The 17,963-nt window shown below is 41.1% G+C and overlaps 2 protein-coding genes across 4 annotated transcripts in view; one reads left to right on the top strand and one right to left on the bottom strand.

Annotated features, from left to right (window-relative positions):
• The window catches only part of LOC110536968 (guanine nucleotide exchange factor subunit RIC1), a 92,824-nt gene extending 85,221 nt beyond the window's left edge, over positions 1-7,603 (top strand). For 2 of the 3 annotated variants that reach the window (XM_036936920.2, XM_036936922.2), the window contains exons 26-27: positions 2,414-2,602; positions 3,197-7,603. In XM_036936920.2, coding sequence (XP_036792815.2) covers positions 2,414-2,602; positions 3,197-3,488 — 481 coding nt within the window. In that variant the 3' untranslated portion in view covers positions 3,489-7,603. The remainder of the gene's footprint in view (positions 1-2,413; positions 2,603-3,196) is intronic. The other variant, XR_016484873.1, reaches the window with a different exon arrangement.
• Positions 7,604-7,708: 105 nt separating this feature from the next.
• LOC110536969 (endoplasmic reticulum metallopeptidase 1) overlaps positions 7,709-17,963 on the bottom strand; it is a 48,954-nt gene continuing 38,699 nt past the window's right edge. The window contains exons 14-16 of the mRNA XM_036936926.2: positions 16,982-17,097; positions 13,156-13,319; positions 7,709-11,332 (exon numbers count right to left, since the gene is read on the bottom strand). Coding sequence (XP_036792821.2) covers positions 11,156-11,332; positions 13,156-13,319; positions 16,982-17,097 — 457 coding nt within the window. The 3' untranslated portion in view covers positions 7,709-11,155. The remainder of the gene's footprint in view (positions 11,333-13,155; positions 13,320-16,981; positions 17,098-17,963) is intronic.

Raw genomic sequence — 17,963 nt, 5'->3', positions numbered from 1 at the left:
AATGAAAGGGAGATACCTCTATCCATACTGAATGGCGTTTCGCTACACTCGCATTAACATCTGCTCACCATGTGTATGTGACAAATAAAATTTGATTTGATTTGAATGAAAGGGAGATACCTATCCATACTGAATGAAAGGGGGATACCGCTATCCATACTGAATGAAAGGGGGATACCTCTATCCATACTGAATGAAAGGGAGATACCTCTATCCATACTGAATGAAAGGGAGATACCTCTATCCATACTGAATGAAAGGGAGATACCTCTATCCATACTGAATGAAAGGGGATACCTCTATCCATACTGAATGAAAGGGAGATACCTCTATCCATACTGAATGAAAGGGGATACCTCTATCCATACTGAATGAAAGGGGATACCTCTATCCATACTGAATGAAAGGGGATACCTCTATCCATACTGAATGAAAGGGAGATACCTCTATCCATACTGAATGAAAGGGGATACCTCTATCCATACTGAATGAAAGGGAGATACCTCTATCCATACTGAATGAAAGGGGATACCTCTATCCATACTGAATGACGCACTTAAAACCTCTCTGGGATATGTGGGACGGTAGCGTCCCACTTGGCCAAAATCCAGAGAAAATGCAGAGCGCCAAATTCAAATAAAAATCAGACTTTCATGAAACAAAAGAGAGAAAACATATTTCAACCCTGCAGGCGCGACACAAAACGCAGAAATAAAAATATAAATCATGCCTTTGACGAGCTTCTTCTGTTGGCACTCCAATATGTCCCATAAACATCACAAATGGTCCTTTCGTTCGATTAATTCCGTCGTTATATCTCCAAAATGTAAATTTATTTGGCGAGTTTGATCCAGAAAAACACCGGTTCCAACTTGCGCAACGTGACTACAAAATATCTCAAAAGTTACCTGTAAACTTTGCCAAAACATTTCAAACTACTTTTGTAATACAACTTTAGGTATTTAAAAAAAGTAAATAATCGATACAATTGAAGACGGGATGATCTGTGTTCAATACATGAAGAAAACAAACTGAAGCATGCTTTCTGGTCATGCGCCTCTATCAAACAGTACACATGAAGTGACCCTCGTTCAAGATGGCCGTACTTCTTCATTACACAAAGGAATAGCCTCAACCAATTTCTAAAGACTGGTGACATCCAGTGGAAGCGATAGGAACTGCAAGCAAGTTCCTTAGAAATCTGGATTCCCAATGAAAACACATTGAAAAGATTGACCTAAAAAAAAAAACGGAAAGGTTTGTCCTCGGGGTTTCGCCTGCTACATAAGTTCTGTTATACTCACAGACATGATTCAAACAGTTTTAGAAACTTCAGAGTGTTTTCTATCCAAATCTACTATCTATCTATCTAATAATATGCATTTCTTATCTTCTGGGGATGAGTAGCAGGCAGTTGAATTTCAAAATTCCAAATGAGAATTAGAGAAGTTTTAAGGGACCTCAGGGGCACCCTTAACTTTTTCATTTAATTTAAGGGAGAAATTTGCCTTAAAATGTTTTGTGCAACTTATTTCAAAGTTAAGAACATTTTAAGGGAAAATGAGGGGAACATTTACTTAAGATGTTTTATGCAAACGGGCCCTGTACTTTAATATTTATGTTTCACAACTTTATCTTCACTACATTCCTAAAGACAATGATGTACTTTTTTTACTCCATATATTTTCCCTGATACCCAAAACTACCCATTATGTTTTTAATGCGTGAATGATCAAATTCACACACTTATCAAGAGAACATCCCTGGTCATCCCTACTGCTTCTGAATCTGGTGCTCACTAAACACAAATGCTTCGTTTGTAAATGTGTTTACGTGTGCCCCTGGCTATCTGTAAATTAAATTTGTTTTAAAAAATGGTGCCGTCTGGTTTGCTTAATTTAAGGAATTTGAACTGATTTAAACTTTTTACTTTTGATACTTAAATATATTTTATCAATTACAATTACTGTTGATACTTAAGTTTAAAACTAAATACTTTCACACTTCTCCTCAAGCAGTATTTTACTGGGTGATTTTTTTTTACTTGAGTCATTTTTCTATGAAAGGTATCTTTACTTTTACTGAAGTATGACAATCGAGTACTTTTTTCTACTACTGCTACTAATACTCCTCCACCCCACTTCCCAACCCAACCTAGACGTATGGCTGCGGTGACATATTTGTTTGTGTCTGTGTGTTGGTTTCATATGTAGGTTTGCGTATATATCTTGTGTGATTTTGTCAGCCTTAGCTTGTGTATCCTTAAGTATGTTTCCCTGGACTCAGATGAACTAAATGGAGAATCTCCATTGACCATATGCTTCTTAGTGTTGGGCTAAGCTTACTCTGTGTCTGGGAAACCAGTCCCTTATAGACCATGCCTTTTTTATAGCTGATCTCTCTCTGTCCTCAGGTACCTCCTGCATGTGTTCATGGAGGCTGGCTGTCTGGAGTGGTGTGTTGTGATTGGTCTGATCCTGAGAGAGGCCACAGTCATTAAGCAGGTGGTCAACTTCCTGGACAGCCCCGAGGTTCCTCATGAGACCGTCCAGAGTGTCCGCTCCGGCCTGCTAGGGGTCGAAGCATGGGCCTCCACTGACTGGTCAGTGTCTCTGTTAGTCTTTGTCGCTCTCTGTCGCTCGCTCGGTCTGTCACTCGCTCTGTCTGTCTGTCGCTCACGTACATAGGCCCATAATTGCGAAAGGGTTTTCCAATGATCAATCAGCCTTTTAAAATGATAAACTTGGATTAGCAAACACAGCGTGCCATTGGAACACAGGAGTGATGGTTGCTGATAATGGGCCTCTGTACGCCTATGTAGATATTCCATTAAAAATCTACCTTTCACAGCTACAATAGTAATTTACAACATTAACAATGTCTACACTGTTTTTCTGATCAATTTGATGTTATTTTAATGGACAAAAAATTAGCTTTTCTTTCAAAAACAAGGACATAGTGTATATGTTTACAAAAAATATATTTTGGGGGGGATTGGAAATGATGCAGACAATTACATTGATGGAAGCCACAATATATCTGCATTATTAAAACTGATTTGTATTCATCCAGAACACTAGTGGAACTGTAGTGTAAAGGATGTTACATATTCTATAGCAGCTGTAGCAAGGGCACAGTGAAGTTCATGAATGTTGTGAGCTTGATACTGACTCCCCCTTCTCTCCACTCCCTGTAGCCTGGGCTATAAGCCCTTCCTGAACCTGATCCGGCCCCAGCTACAGAAGCTCATAGAGACTTCTGTAGAGCAGATCCAGCCTGAAGCCTTCCTGCCAGGGGCTTCCAACTCGAAGCTGGCTGAGCCCCAGCCCGGAGGCCCGAGTGCGGAAGACAGTAGGGGGCCTGCTCTCCTGGGTCTGGCCCTTCCTTTGGAGCCCCCTCGGGGGTTAGGGACAGAGGACAGCGGAGTTCCAGAGGAGCAGGAGGAACAGGCGGTGGACGAGGGGGTGTACGACTGCACTCTGTCCTGACATGCCCAGTCCTGACCTGAGTCATGTTCATTAGGCACCAAACGGAAGAAAATGGACTGAAACAGGGAGGGACTGACTATATTGACTTAAACTTTTTGCTACGGTAAGCCCTGATGAATACAGCCCTTTTCTGACCTCTGACCTTGCTGGGTGGGCGTGATGGGACACGGGATGAGGAAGAGAGACACTGGAAGTCTCAGACTAAACTCTGTGTGTCTGGAACCAGTTTGTTGACTCACGTGGACTCTGATATTGTCCATTGTGTGTGAGACTGTGTGTGTCATGGTATTGTGTGTATTACTACACTGTGTGTAACATTTGGAAGCCTCAAACGCAAGAGGACATTCTCTCCAGTCCGGATACTCGTTCATCCCGGTGGTGGAGCAGGGTCAGTGAGTGAGTGAGTGAGTGGGCTCTTGTGTTTTAAGAGTGTCAGTATTGTCCAGTTGAGTCATTGCAGACATCGTTAGTCAGGACACAGCCGATTCATAACAAACAAAAAATCTTACCTAAAGTATAGATATGATCAATGACGTGCTTCTAACCTCCTATTTATTTTGCTCCAAGTAAACTTTGTTTTTTAAAGAAATTTGCTCACAGACAAGAATTTACCAGACTGAGTTTGGGCTAGTCAGGCTTTATTCTGGGACTAAAGCAGGCAGTTTGTGTTGCAAGTTAGCATTTTACCAAAATATGCTTTTCAGATCAGAGAAATGCTGTCTGGGCTATAGTGTCTAGATAAAAATGTTAGATCGCCGTGACGACGTGCTGGGCAAAAAGCATCCGGGTTATTGTCTGTCAGACCTGTCACATATTAAGCTTAATTGGCTCATTCCACATTACAGAAAGTTCAACCTATAACTGTATATTTTTGTCACAGTTTGTGCAACTGAGTTCAGATATAACTTTTTGCAAGGAATCGCCCCTGAAATGTGCTGGACAAGTTCTGAGATGCACTGAATGAAGTGTGTGTGTTACCTCCGACTGTACCGTGGATTTAAAGACATTTACTGATGCCTTGGTCAATTATGTGATATTATTCTACAACATTACTTCATGAGACGATGTCAGTCCCCTCTCTAAGATATTAAAGACTAGTGTGAGAATTCTGTTGGAGGAGAGAGAAGACGTGTGTGTGATGAACTGGATTGGAGGTGAATGATATTGACGAGGGCCTGACCAGGCCTCAACCAAACCATGACTGACCCCTGAAGGGAGAATCTACCATTCTCTGAGGACAAACCAAATTATTATGGCCATCCTGACCTGCGTCTTTACACACATGCTTTAGGATTGGCTCTAGAATTGAAGCATTACTGTTCAGTTGGCTTCCGTCATGCTGGAGGATCCAAACTGAGACAAACTATATTCATAATTCACTTTGTGTTGATGTCATGCCAGAGATGATTTTTATTTGCCCCATTTTTAAATAGAGAAAACACCAACTGATGCACACTTTGGTGTTAATTCAATGTCACATTTCAGTATCGTTTTCTTAAGGTAGGATTGTGTTGGTCTCTACTTAGCAATGGCTGTGGAGTTGAATAGGTCCTATACTATTTAATGTATTCTGACATTGTTTCTATAAGAATTTAAGTCTGTAAGGGCTTGGTTGTTATCACCATGGTAACATGGCAGTAACATACCAAAATCTCGATCATGTAAAACTGAAAATATCTCCAACACTGACGCTGCTTTCAGAAGCAGCTCCTGTGTGTATGATGTGGAACAGTAAAGACTAAGTACAGTATCCTCACATGGAATCTTTTATGATCGTCAGTATTATTATTTATTGGTTGTGGTGTTATTGCTAATGGGAAAATGTTAGCCTTCATTATTCATTCAAATTGTTTTATTTCGGCTATATCAAAGCAACTAAAACAGAACTATTTGCTTTTGCCTCAACTTGTACTGTAGTCGTTCTCAGGCCCAGCGCCCAGGTCAATATCCTGTCACCTGACCAGCATAGAGCTCTCTCTCAGGCCCAGGTCAATATCCTGTCACCTGACCAGCATAGAGCTCTCTCTCAGGCCCAGGTCAATATCCTGTCACCTGACCAGCATAGAGCTCTCTCAGGCCCAGGTCAATATCCCGCCACCTGACCAGCATAGAGCTCTCTCAGGCCCAGGTCAATATCCTGTCACCTGACCAGCATAGAGCTCTCTCAGGCCCAGGTCAATATCCTGTCACCTGACCAGCATAGAGCTCTCTCAGGCCCAGGTCAATATCCCGCCAGGTCAATATCCTGTCACCTGACCAGCACAGAGCTCTCAGGCCCAGGTCAATATCCTGTCACCTGACCAGCATAGAGCTCTCTCAGGCCCAGGTCAATATCCTGTCACCTGACCAGCACAGAGCTCTCAGGCCCAGGTCAATATCCCGCCACCTGACCAGCACAGAGCTCTCAGGCCCAGGTCAATATCCTGTCACCTGACCAGCATAGAGCTCTCAGGCCCAGGTCAATATCCTGTCACCTGACCAGCACAGAGCTCTCAGGCCCAGCGCCCAGGTCAATATCCTGTCACCTGACCAGCATAGAGCTCTCTCAGGCCCAGGTCAATATCCCGCCTCCTGACCAGCATAGAGCTCTCAACCTTCAAACGGGAATCAATGGTGAAACAGCCACATCCATTTGTGATTTTACAACAACGGTTACTATTTTTTCCCCCTCTGACATCATTGGACACGTGACAGAAGAGCTTAATATGTACTGCCTTGTTTTCACCATGCTGCACGACGCTCCTCAGCAACAACGGTGGTGGGGCGGCCAGTGGCGCCACCCTACTGCAGATGCCATCTTTAACAGCCGGCAAAACTCTGGCTCATATCCACAAAGCAACTGAGTACGAACGCTGATCTAGGAACAGGGCCCCATGTATTCATTGAGCTCTAAATGGAAATACTGGTCCTGGATCAGCTGTTTCTCCAGACAATTGTTAGTGCTCTGTGAACACAGCGGTTTTCTTTACTGTGTGTATTCTATATCAGCTAGGTTCAGTACATTAATGGTCTCCACTTACCTACAGTACAACACTGTTAAACTGTGCATGGTCTCCACTTACCTACAGTACATCACTGTTAAACTGTGCAATTCTGAAACGTTGCTTTGTTTCAGCCTTTAATTTTTTTTTATTTACATTCAGTTCCACATGTTTTACTGTCACTCATACCAACCAAAACGTTTGTACTTTAAATATTAGTTTGCCTCAGCTCACTGTGCTTGTAGTGTGTATTTTTAAACATTTTGCTGCAGCTCACTGTGCTTGTAGTGTGTATTTGCCTCTATTCTGATTGTATTGTTCTGCAGCGTTGTTTTTACGAGAACCTCTTTGGCCGTGACTGTACACTAGCCTGAGTCCCAGACTGGTTCGTGTCGTCCTACTGTACCAACTCCATTTCTGTCATTGTCATGTTGGCAACACGGCACAAACAGAACTGGGACGCCAGTTAACTACACAGCATCGATGTGCTTCTATACCATCTGTCCTCTGCTGCCAGTACAGTAGATGCAGTAGCTTACTGTCTGCTCTCAAGCCCACAACAAACCCCAGCTGTGAAGTTTACCTAACGTAATAAGGTTGTTGGCTAACCAAAGACATGTTCTGAGGCCTTGGGTCAACGTGACTTGAGTGCTTGTATATGCAGAGGTAAAATGAACCCCTCTGATGAAAGATAGAACCATTGCTGCTTTAAACACATTTTTCAGTTAGTACATTGATATTCTGATTATACACATTTCATGTTTCCATCTGAGGACTAGAAGTCTATTGTTTCGTGTGTCTGTCTCTGCTGTTGGGGAAAAGCATGATGACAGCGGTACTCTTTTCATACAAAATCTGCATGAAGGACGTCTTTTGTTTTCCTTCATATTGTAAAGAATAGCATATCTGGACGCAGTAACATTCCCTGGGTCACGATAGGTGGACATTGTTTTCCTTCATATTGTAAAGAATAGCATATCTGGACGCAGTAACATTCCCTGGGTCACGATAGGTGGACATCTTCAATGCAGTGTACAGTATTAGATACTGTTTCTTGTACAATTTGCCTTTTCTACTCATTTTGGTTTTCTAATTTTTCCTGTACATAAACAATAAATTATTTTTTAAAACCAAGGCCATTTTATTTGTATTTCCTGCATCACCATTGATATTTAATTTTTGTTAAAGACAACTAAAAGCAACATGTATTACATGGTGGTAAATCACTGGACACAAGTGTTCATTTCAAGTTTATTTTTGTAATCAAAATACCCTGTTACACAATTCCCCAAATCAACCATGTTAATCCCATCTGGGATTACATTACTGATTTTGAAAAGGTTAGATGTAACCCTCCCAGTTGACAAATTAATCAAATAAAAAATTTACAAAAGTATGATTGCTTTTAAATAATTAACATGTTATACAAAACTGCACTTTATTCAGTGACCCAAGAGTACACTGCAGTTAAAATAGGCATAGATACTGTAGTTGCATCGAACGAAATTGAACATGTCCCAGCAAACACTCAATCACTCAAACGTGGATGCATTTCAGTTACCACTTTTCCAACTGAAGTGCAGGTAAATGTTTCCTTTATTCAGGCATATTAAAGAATTTAAGGAAAGTAGATCCTTTCTCACAATCATTCTACAAAATTAACATTTGAGACCCATAAATGGTTTCAATGAAATGTTTCACCTTAATATTGGTATTGAAAAAGGACGAGGCTCGAGAAATGTCAGTATCATATTTACAGTAAATGTTTTATGTTTGCTTGAATTGAGTGGGGATTTATGCCAGGATTCAATCTGATCGCGTTTTGGCAGCAATGCACCATTTTAATGGAAATGCATTATTGAAGCAACATGTAGCCAGCGTTTACCACGAACGAGTGAACATTGCCGACAAGGTGCGATCAGATTGATTCCCTGCATTACTTTTGTTTGTTTGTAAAATCATAAATGTTATGATAAATGACTGCATAAGAAAAGTTTGACAGTACTGACAAATGTCATTACCATAAACCAAAAATCACTTTACAATTTCAACACAGTTATGTTGAGAAATCCATACAAAACATGAAGTTATATTTTTAAGAAGGCAGTGTACAGTACGCTTGAGTCAACGGGAAGGTTTGGGGTAGTGAACCTGAACATTAGTCACCAATCGTTTTGTAATTACAGAATCAGGACCTACGGGGATATTTCTTAACCTAAATTACAGATCCCACCATACTTGATAGAAATAAATCAATACATTTTCTAAACGTTTAAATTACACCTGTATATTTGTTTCATCCATCAGGCCTGAGCTGTTGATATACCTCTGATTAAGGTGGCTGCCTATTCCCTGTATTAGTGCACTACTTTTATACGGCTCTTGTCAATAGGGTGCAAGTTCAGGCATAAACAAAACTTCATTAAACGATGCCACTAGCTAAAGGTCTTTAGACGTGTGCTCGTTAGTTTCCTCCTTTCCTCTCAAGAAAAACATCACCTTGTATTCATCATGCATATTTAAGAGTATACTGGGTTGTGTTTTTCACCACAGTGATGGATATGACAAATCGTTTTTTTAAACCCTTAACTACATAATTTACAAAATGTTGCTGTACAATCCTGCTAAGACCTTTTTTTTTTTACAGGTAAGTGCATGTGGCAAGAACCCCTTATGTCTAAGATGCATGACGCCAACCGATCCCTCTAGCCTACAACCATGTGGCATTCTAGAACCTAGAAAGCACATTAGCTTGGTTCCATCCTTTCACCTGCTCAGAGAGAGAGAGGATGCATCGCTGGATTCAAAACAAGGCGACTGTTCAACACAAACTGGTACTAGCCACAGCAGTGTAGTCCAAGAGACTGCCCAAATCAACACCCCAGTTGCCTAGTAACAATCCTTATCAAATCTCAAGTACTGGTCAGTCTTCACAAAACCCCAAATACCTACTTCATAGAGGTAACACATCGAGCCATCAAGTAGGGCTGCACGATATGGGGAAAAAAACGGAATTGCGATAAACACTTAGGTGAACTTTTGTAATCAAATAAAATGTGCTGCTTGAGTAACGGGGTGGGGCTTGGTGTGGAAAGCAGGAGAGACGACAGTAAACTATTAGCCGCGTGTAACAACCGTTCTGAGTGCTGTTTCAAAATATTGCGAATTATATTAATTATGAAGACTTCACCATGCAGGTACAAAGAAAATAGCTTGGCTTTATTCATAAAGTAGGAGTACTGATCTCGGATCAGGTCCCCCTCTATCCGTATTTGTTATGACCTAAAAGGCTAAACTGATCCTGTTGCAGCACTCTGACTCTTTATGAACACAGACCCTGCGCAACCTCAGTGTTCGCAGGAGCTGCTGTCCTGCAGTCAAACACCATGATGTTCTAAACCGGGTTGGGGGTCAATTCAGGAACTATGTGCAAGAGTCTGACCCACTCACCGCAGGCTTCAACACACTCACCGCAGGCTTCAACCCACTCACCGCAGGCTTCAACCATCGGAATAAACTTATTAGAACACCAGAAAGGGTGTTGTCCGTCTGTTTTATGACATCAGCAACTAGTATTATAATATCCCACTGTAAAATATTGATATACACCTTGCACATGATGGGCAAAAACACACCATGTGAAGTAGGATTTTTTTTTTAAACCCATTTGACTGTTAACAGGAAGTACCATTGATGAGGGACATCAGTAGGACAAAATGAATTGGAGTTGGTGAGGTGTTGTTTTGAAAAAGGGCCACAGCATTAAAACAACTGCCTTGTTGCAGTTGTTTAGGAGGTTAGAGCACTGTGGTTCAGAGTTTGAGGAAAATGTCAAAAGCACCATTAGTTTATGACTGAGTTGAAGAGAACCAAACTATCTAAATCAGTGTGTTTCTTGATGGACAGAAAATACGTTTAAAATCGCAATACCCAGCTAAAAGATTTATTAATTCGGTGATGAGTTAATTGCTTAATTTCTATTTTCGACATTGCGATCACTCGTTAAAACAAGTCAAAATATCCTGGCACATTAGCGAGCTCACCGTAAGTAAATCACACAAAAGGCTTTCACTTTACTGGAACAATTCAATCCTGTTCGCCTTCAGACTACTGTACTGGCCTTGACATCTTAACGAATTTCGACTTCCGTAGGTTTTTTGTGTTTGTTTCTTATTTAAAATGTAAAAACATGAAACGGTTCATTTTGTAAGGAAGTAGCCTTTTAACTGAACTAGTGAGTGACGCTGAAGACCTCGTGCTTGTTGCCAGAGATGGAACATGCAAGGCCATACATGCAAAACAGTTTGTCAGAGAGCGAGAAGAAAAATAGTTTTTTTTTTAACTACCTATTTACCCTCATCCTCACAATAAAGGAACTCTACTGAACACTGGTTGACCGTTCCCTAGTCCTACTGTTACTGTTTATAAGACCGTTCCCTAGTCTTACTGTTTATAAGGACCGTTCCCTAGTCCTACTGTTACTGTTTATAAGGACCGTTCCCTAGTCCTACTGTTACTGTTTATAAATAATGTTGCTTTAATGTCCCTCCTGTTAGCTATTGACACAGTGATGGTCGGGTCTCTCAAATGTGTGTGTGGAAGCAGGCCCAACAACGGGCCCAGTATTTCAAGTATGGGTAAATGTGGTAGGTGCCTCCCAGTGTGTACATCGGATAGGCCTAGGTGTCAGTATCGGTACATGTGATAGGTGGAGACCCAGGAAGAGGGGAAGGCCCATTTAGGGAACCTCTTCAGCATGTCCTCTAGCTGAACAGTCCTCTGGTCCTCTCCAAAGAAGTAATGAGATGAGATGGCTACTGAGATCATTCCCTCTGGGCCTGACGGATCCTCTTCTCTGGGAGGCTGGAGAGGAGAAATATATATATATACACATATTAAAACACACAATCATATATGGACAGTGTTTCCCCTATATTCACAAATCGTTGCCGCCACTCCAACAAATGATTTATTTCATTTTCAGTGTAAACCAAAGACTAAAACCAAGTTAGTAGAAAATATAATTGACCAACATATTTTTTAAATAAGATTTGAGAACTAACAACCACCAAAATAAAAACTAGACAGCCAGGGAGAATCTGAAATAAAAAATGTCATGCATACTCCCAGTCGATATTCACGTCATAAGATCCCCTAGACCACGCCCACCAATCAGTCTTTCCAATTGATTCCCCTGAAAAAGAGCCAACTTCTTAGTTGATTTTTAAATCATACAGAAATCGAAAAACTGCAATGTACATCAAACCAGGTCAAAAATCCCAAAACTCTAGTTTGCTCTGCTCCCACATAGGGAAATAGAGCCTGTGGGCAGAGCCCTGTGGCTTCAGGCTATTCAGCGTGGGAGAGTCAGGGAATTTTGGCTACCCGGTGTCCAAGTACACATAGCTATGTGTGTGGAAAACATTTAATCACAGGTAAGCACTACTTGTAGCTGTACAATCGGTTTCTGTAGTTAGTCTTGGCTAGCTAGCTAATGTTGCGGTCGGTAGCTAGCTAGAGGCTAGCACACACGTGGATAGCATCGTCATGAAATGGGGCATGAGGGTTGCTTTACAATATTAGCGAGATTCAGGCAATGTTGAAAAGTCATCTTTAGATATGTACTTTTCTTCAATCTAATTTTGTATTTGACTAAAACATGCAGTGAACAAGAAAATTGTTTGAAAAGGGTAATTTTGGGGTAGCAACATTCTATCGAATACAGACAGAGTATGGAGCCCCCATTGATTGTGTTGTTTGAGTCACTCAGATAGCATAAGCCATGGCAAAATGTGTAAAATTGCAGGAAATCAGCTTTAAAACTGCACATTTCCTCTCAGCTCCGTGGCAATATGTGTAGAATTCTAGGAAATGATGCCACAACATTTGTACAATCAAAATAAACTTGTCACTCGGGAAATATGCCTGGGGTGAGAAGAAATAACAGCAAGCATAGGCTTGGATCACGACACAACAGACGTAAAGCAATGGAATCATTACAGACCAAGTAGTCCTACTAAACAACGCCAAGTCGACAGACTAAAACAACCATAATGGCCTCCACCAGGAAATAACTAGATTAAACAACAATGAATAGCTACGGATTCTGATTCATACACGATGTTTGGAGAAAGGGAGACTTGTGCCCTGAGACAGGTGACTGAGTGAAACAGGGACGCATCTGTCTGGGGAGATGATAGCGGCTTGTTCTAATCCAATCATTGCAGCAGGTTCAACCGATACCCCGCCTGTTTCTTTACAGACAAAAGAACTAGCCAATAGTTGTTCAGAGTGAAAGAGATGTGTTCTGGCAGCTGAAAAATACTTTTGCCAATCATGGATAATTACAAAAAGATACTAATCGTATTCTGAAAATTCTCCATATCTATTACAATACTTGTTTTGTCCGAGTACTCGGCACACCCCTAGTACACTGTACACAAAGACACTGTACACAAACACACTGTACACAAACACACTGTACACAAACACACAAAGACAAGCATTCCTCCAAAGGCTCGTGCACAAATTCTTCTGAAACTTTTGAAAGTACACTGTGCATTAAATCCAAGCTGAAAAAAGGAATGTGTTAATTAGGGTGCTAACCCAGCAGGTAAAACTGATGTCGTGACATTATCCCAACCAGCTTTGCCTGTTTGGAATCCTAAATCCCTAATATTCTGTACCTGTATTTCGAACCAGAAGTTCCAGGCGGGGGCATCCAGGCCGTGGGAGTAGAATATAAAGTACTCTCCAGCCAGGTGGTACTGGGGAACACCATCCCCAAACGACCAGCTGGACAGAGAGGCCCCTTGGTGGGGTCTCAGGTAGAGGGACATGTGGCTGGGACCTGGGGGACGGACATAGTCACACACAATGCATGTCACAAACTATGGTTCCTAGACACTGCCTTTTCTCACACAACATTTGGAAAGAGGGACAAGGATTGGAGTAACGGACCCTACAGCAGGTAGTGATAGAGGATTGGAGTAATGGACCCTACAGCAGGTAGTGATATAGGATTGGAGTAATGGACCCTACAGCAGGTAGTGATAGAGGATTGGATCCTACACAGGTAGTGATAGAGGATTGGATCCTACACAGGTAGTGATAGAGGATTGGATCCTACAGCAGGTAGTGATAGAGGATTGGACCCTACAGCAGGTAGTGATAGAGGATTGGAGTAATGGACCCTACAGCAGGTAGTGATAGAGGATTGGAGTAATGGACCCTACAGCAGGTAGTGATAGAGGATTGGATCCTACAGCAGGTAGTGATAGAGGATTGGATCCTACAGCAGGTAGTGATAGAGGATTGGAGTAATGGACCCTACAGTGCCTTCAGAAAGTATTCACACCCCTTGACTTTTTCCACATTTTGTTGTTTTACTAATTGTCATTTTTCTGTCAACGATCTACTCAAAACACTGTCAGTGGAAAAAACAACAATTCTAACATTTGTAAAAAAAAATTAATATATTTATTATAATCCTGTAGTCAACCCCCTGAGTCAATACATGTTAGAATCACCTTTGGAAGTCTAAGAGCTTTACACACCTGGATTGTGCAACATTTGCCCATTATTCTCTTCAAAATTCTTCAAGCTCTGTCAAATTGGTTGTTGATCATCATTTTCAGGTCATACCATAGGTTTTCAAGCAGATATAAGTCAAAACTGTAACTTGGCCACTCAATGTCTTCTTGGTAAGAAATTCAAGTCTAGATTTGGCTTTGTGTTTTAGGTTATTGTCCTTCTAAAAGGTGAATTAAATCTCAGTGTCTGGTGGAAAGCAAACTGAACCAGGTTTTCCTCGACCATTTTGCCTGTGCTTTCAGGCATTCAGTACTTAAAAAAAACAACTCCCCAGTACTTACGATTACAATCATACCCATAACATGATGCAGCCACCACTATACTTTAAAATATGAAGAGTGGTATTCAATAATGTGTTGTATTGGATTTGCCCCAAACATAACACTTTGTATTCAGGACAAATAGTTAATTACTTTGCCACATGTTCTGCAGTATTACTTTAGTGCCTTGTTGTAAACAGGATGCATGTTTTGGAATATTGTTATTCTGTACAAGCTTCCTTCTTTTCACTCTGTCAATTAGTGGAGTAACTACAATGTTGTTGATCCATCCTCAGTTTTCTATCACAGCCATTAAACTAACTGTTTTAAAGTCACCATTGGCCTCATGGTGAAATCCCTGAGCGGTTTCCTTCGTCTCCAGGAACAGAGTTAGAAGGATGACTGGGTGTATTGATACACTACCCAACGTGTAATTAATAACTTCACCATGCTCAAAGGGGAACTCAATGTATGCTTTTTACATTTATTACCGTTCTACCAATAGGTGCCCTTCTTTGCGAGGCATTGGAAAACCTCTGGTCTTTTGTGTTTGAAATTCACTGCTCGACTGAGGGACCTTACAGATACAGTGGGGCAAACAAGTATTTAGTCAGCCACCAATTGTGCAAGTTCTCCCACTTAAACAGATGAGAGAGGCCTGTAATTTTCATCATAGGTACACTTCAACTATGACAGACAAAATAAGAAAAAAAAATCCAGAAAATCCCATTGTAGGATTTTTAATGAATTTATTATTCACGTGGAAAATAAGTATTTGGTCAATAACAAAAGTTTCTCAATACTTTGTTATATATCCTTTGTTGGCAATGACAGAGGTCAAATGTTTTCTGTAAGTCTTCACAAGGTTTTCACACACTGTTGCTGGTATTGTGGCCCATTCCTCCATGCAGATCTCCTCTAGAGCAGTGATGTTTTGGGGCTGTTGCTGGGCAACACGGACTTTCAACTCCCTCCAAAGATTTTCTATGGGGTTGAGATCTGGAGACAGGCTAGGCCACTCCAGGACCTTGAAATGCTGCTTACGAAGCCACTCCTTCGTTGCCCGGGCGGTGGGTGTGTTTGGGATCATTGTCATGTTGAAAGACCCAGCCACGTTTAATCTTCAATGCCCTTGCTGATGGAAAGAGGTTTTCACTCAAAATCTCACGAAACATGGCCCCATTCGTTCTTTCCTTTACACGGATCAGTCGTCCTGGTCCCTTTGCAGAAAAACAGCCCCAAAGCATGTTTCCACCCCCATGCTTCACAGTAGGTATGGTGTTCTTTGGATGCAACTCAGCATTCTTTGTCCTCCAAACACGACGAGTTGAGTTTTTACCAAAAGTTATATTTTGGTTTCATCTGACCATATGACATTCTCCCAATCTTCTTCTAGATCATCCAAATGCTCTCTAGCAAACCTCAGACGGGCCTGGACATGTACTGGCTTAAGCAGGGGGACACGTCTGGCACTGCAGGATTTGAGACCCTGGCGGCGTAGTGTGTTACTGATGGTAGGCTTTGTTACTTTGGTCCCAGCTCTCTGCAGGTCATTCACTAGGTTCCCCCGTGTGGTTCTGGGATTTTTGCTCACCGTTCTTGTGACAATTTTGACCCCACGGGGTGAGATCTTGCGTGGAGCCCCAGATCGAAGTAGATTATAAGTGGTCTTGTATGTCTTCCATTTCCTAATAATTGCTCCCACAGTTGATTTCTTCAAACCAAGCTGCTTACCTATTGCAGATTCAGTCTTCCCAGCCTGGTGCAGGTCTACAATTTTGTTTCTGGTGTCCTTTGACAGCTCTTTGGTCTTGGCCATAGTGGATTTTGGAGTGTGACTGTTTGAGGTTGTGGACAGGTGTCTTTTATACTGATAACACGTTCAAACAGGTGCCATTAATACAGGTAACGAGTGGAAGACAGAGGAGCCTCTTAAAGAGGAAGTTACAGGTCTATGAGAGTCAGAAATCTTGCTTGTTTGTAGGTGACCAAATACTTATTTTTCACCATAATTTGCAAATAAATTCATTAAAAATCCTACAATGTGATTTTCTGGAAATTTTTTTCTCATTTTGTCTGTCATAGTTGAAGTGTACCTATGATGACAATTACAGGCCTCTCATCTTTTTTAAGTGGGAGAACTTGCACAATTGGTGGCTGACTAAATACTTTTTTTGCCCCACTGTAATTGTATGTTTGGGGTACAGAGATGGGGTATTCATTTAAAATCATGTTAAATGCTATTATTGCACAGAGAGAGTCTGTGCAACTTATTATGTGACTTGTTAAGCACCTTTTTACTCCTGTGCTTATTTAGGCTTGCCTTAACAATGGGGTTGAATACTTACTGACTCAAGACATTATAGCTTTTAATTTTTAATAATTCAGTAAACATTTAGAAAAACATAATTCCACATTGACATTATGGGCAATTGTGTGTAGGCCAGTGACAAGCAATCTCAATTTAAATTCAGGCTGAAACAACAAGATGTGTAAGAAGTCAAGGGGTGGGAATACGTTCTGAAGGCACTGTAGCGGTAGAGGATGAAGGGTCGTCATTGTAAAATAAGAATTAGTTCTTAACTGACTTGCCTAGTTAAATAAAGGTTAAATAAAAATAAAAATAAATACCATGTGTTCAATGTTCATATAATCTCACCTTTGACTTCAAATGTAATCTTCACTGTGCCCCATTTTGTCTGTTCTTTAGAAAGGACCTGAAACTCGATGGGAGACTTGGGAAAGACTTCAGGGGCTGGGAGGTACCAGTTCTTCCTGAAAACAAGGAAATTGACACAATGCCGTTATTTTTGCTAAACCAGTCGATACCTGCCAGACATGTCTAATAAATATATGGTATGTGCATGACACAGTAAAATAGTTTCTCCTTTATGAAACACAACCAAATACGTCAGCATTTTGTTGCCATAGACAACACATTTTAACCCCTTTGAGATACAATATAATAATAAGTGTTATTTAATTACGCCATGTGTGCCCGTAGAGATCCTATTAAATTAGTATACAGTGTATTCAGACACCTAGACTTTTCCCACATTTTGTTACAGCCTTATTCTAAAATTGATAAAATAGCTTTTTTCCCCAAATTTATAAAAGATAAAATATAGAAATACTTTGCTAGGAGACTCGAAATTGAGCTCAGGTGCACCTTATTTCGATTGATCATCCTTAAGATGTTTCTACAACTTGATTGGACATAATTTGGAAAGGCACACACCTTTCTATATAAATGGTGCCACAGTTGACAGTGCACGTCAGAGCAAAAACCAAGCCATGAGGTCAAAGGAATTGTCTGTAGAGCTCCGAGACAGGATTGTGTCGAGGCACAGATCTGGGAAGGTTACCAAAAAATGTCCGCATCATTGAAGGTCCCCATCATTCTTTAAATGGAAGAAGTTTAGAACCTCCAAGAGCTGACCGCCCGGCCAAACTGAGCAATCAGGGGAGAAGGGCCTTGGTCAGGGAGGTGACCAAAAACCTGATGGTCACTTTGACAGAGCTCTAGAAGGACAACCATCTCTGCAACACTCCACCAATCAGGCCTTTAAGGTAGAGTGGTCAGACGGAAGCCACTCTTCAGTAAAAGGCACATGCTTGGAGTTTGCCAAAAGTCACCTAAA

This window comes from Oncorhynchus mykiss, chromosome 12 (assembly GCF_057628025.1).
Source record: "Oncorhynchus mykiss isolate SJ-2025 chromosome 12, ASM5762802v1, whole genome shotgun sequence".
Lineage (NCBI taxonomy): Eukaryota > Metazoa > Chordata > Actinopteri > Salmoniformes > Salmonidae > Oncorhynchus > Oncorhynchus mykiss.
The sequence above is the reverse complement of the archived record's forward strand: the minus strand, read 5'-3'. Positions and strand labels throughout refer to the sequence as shown.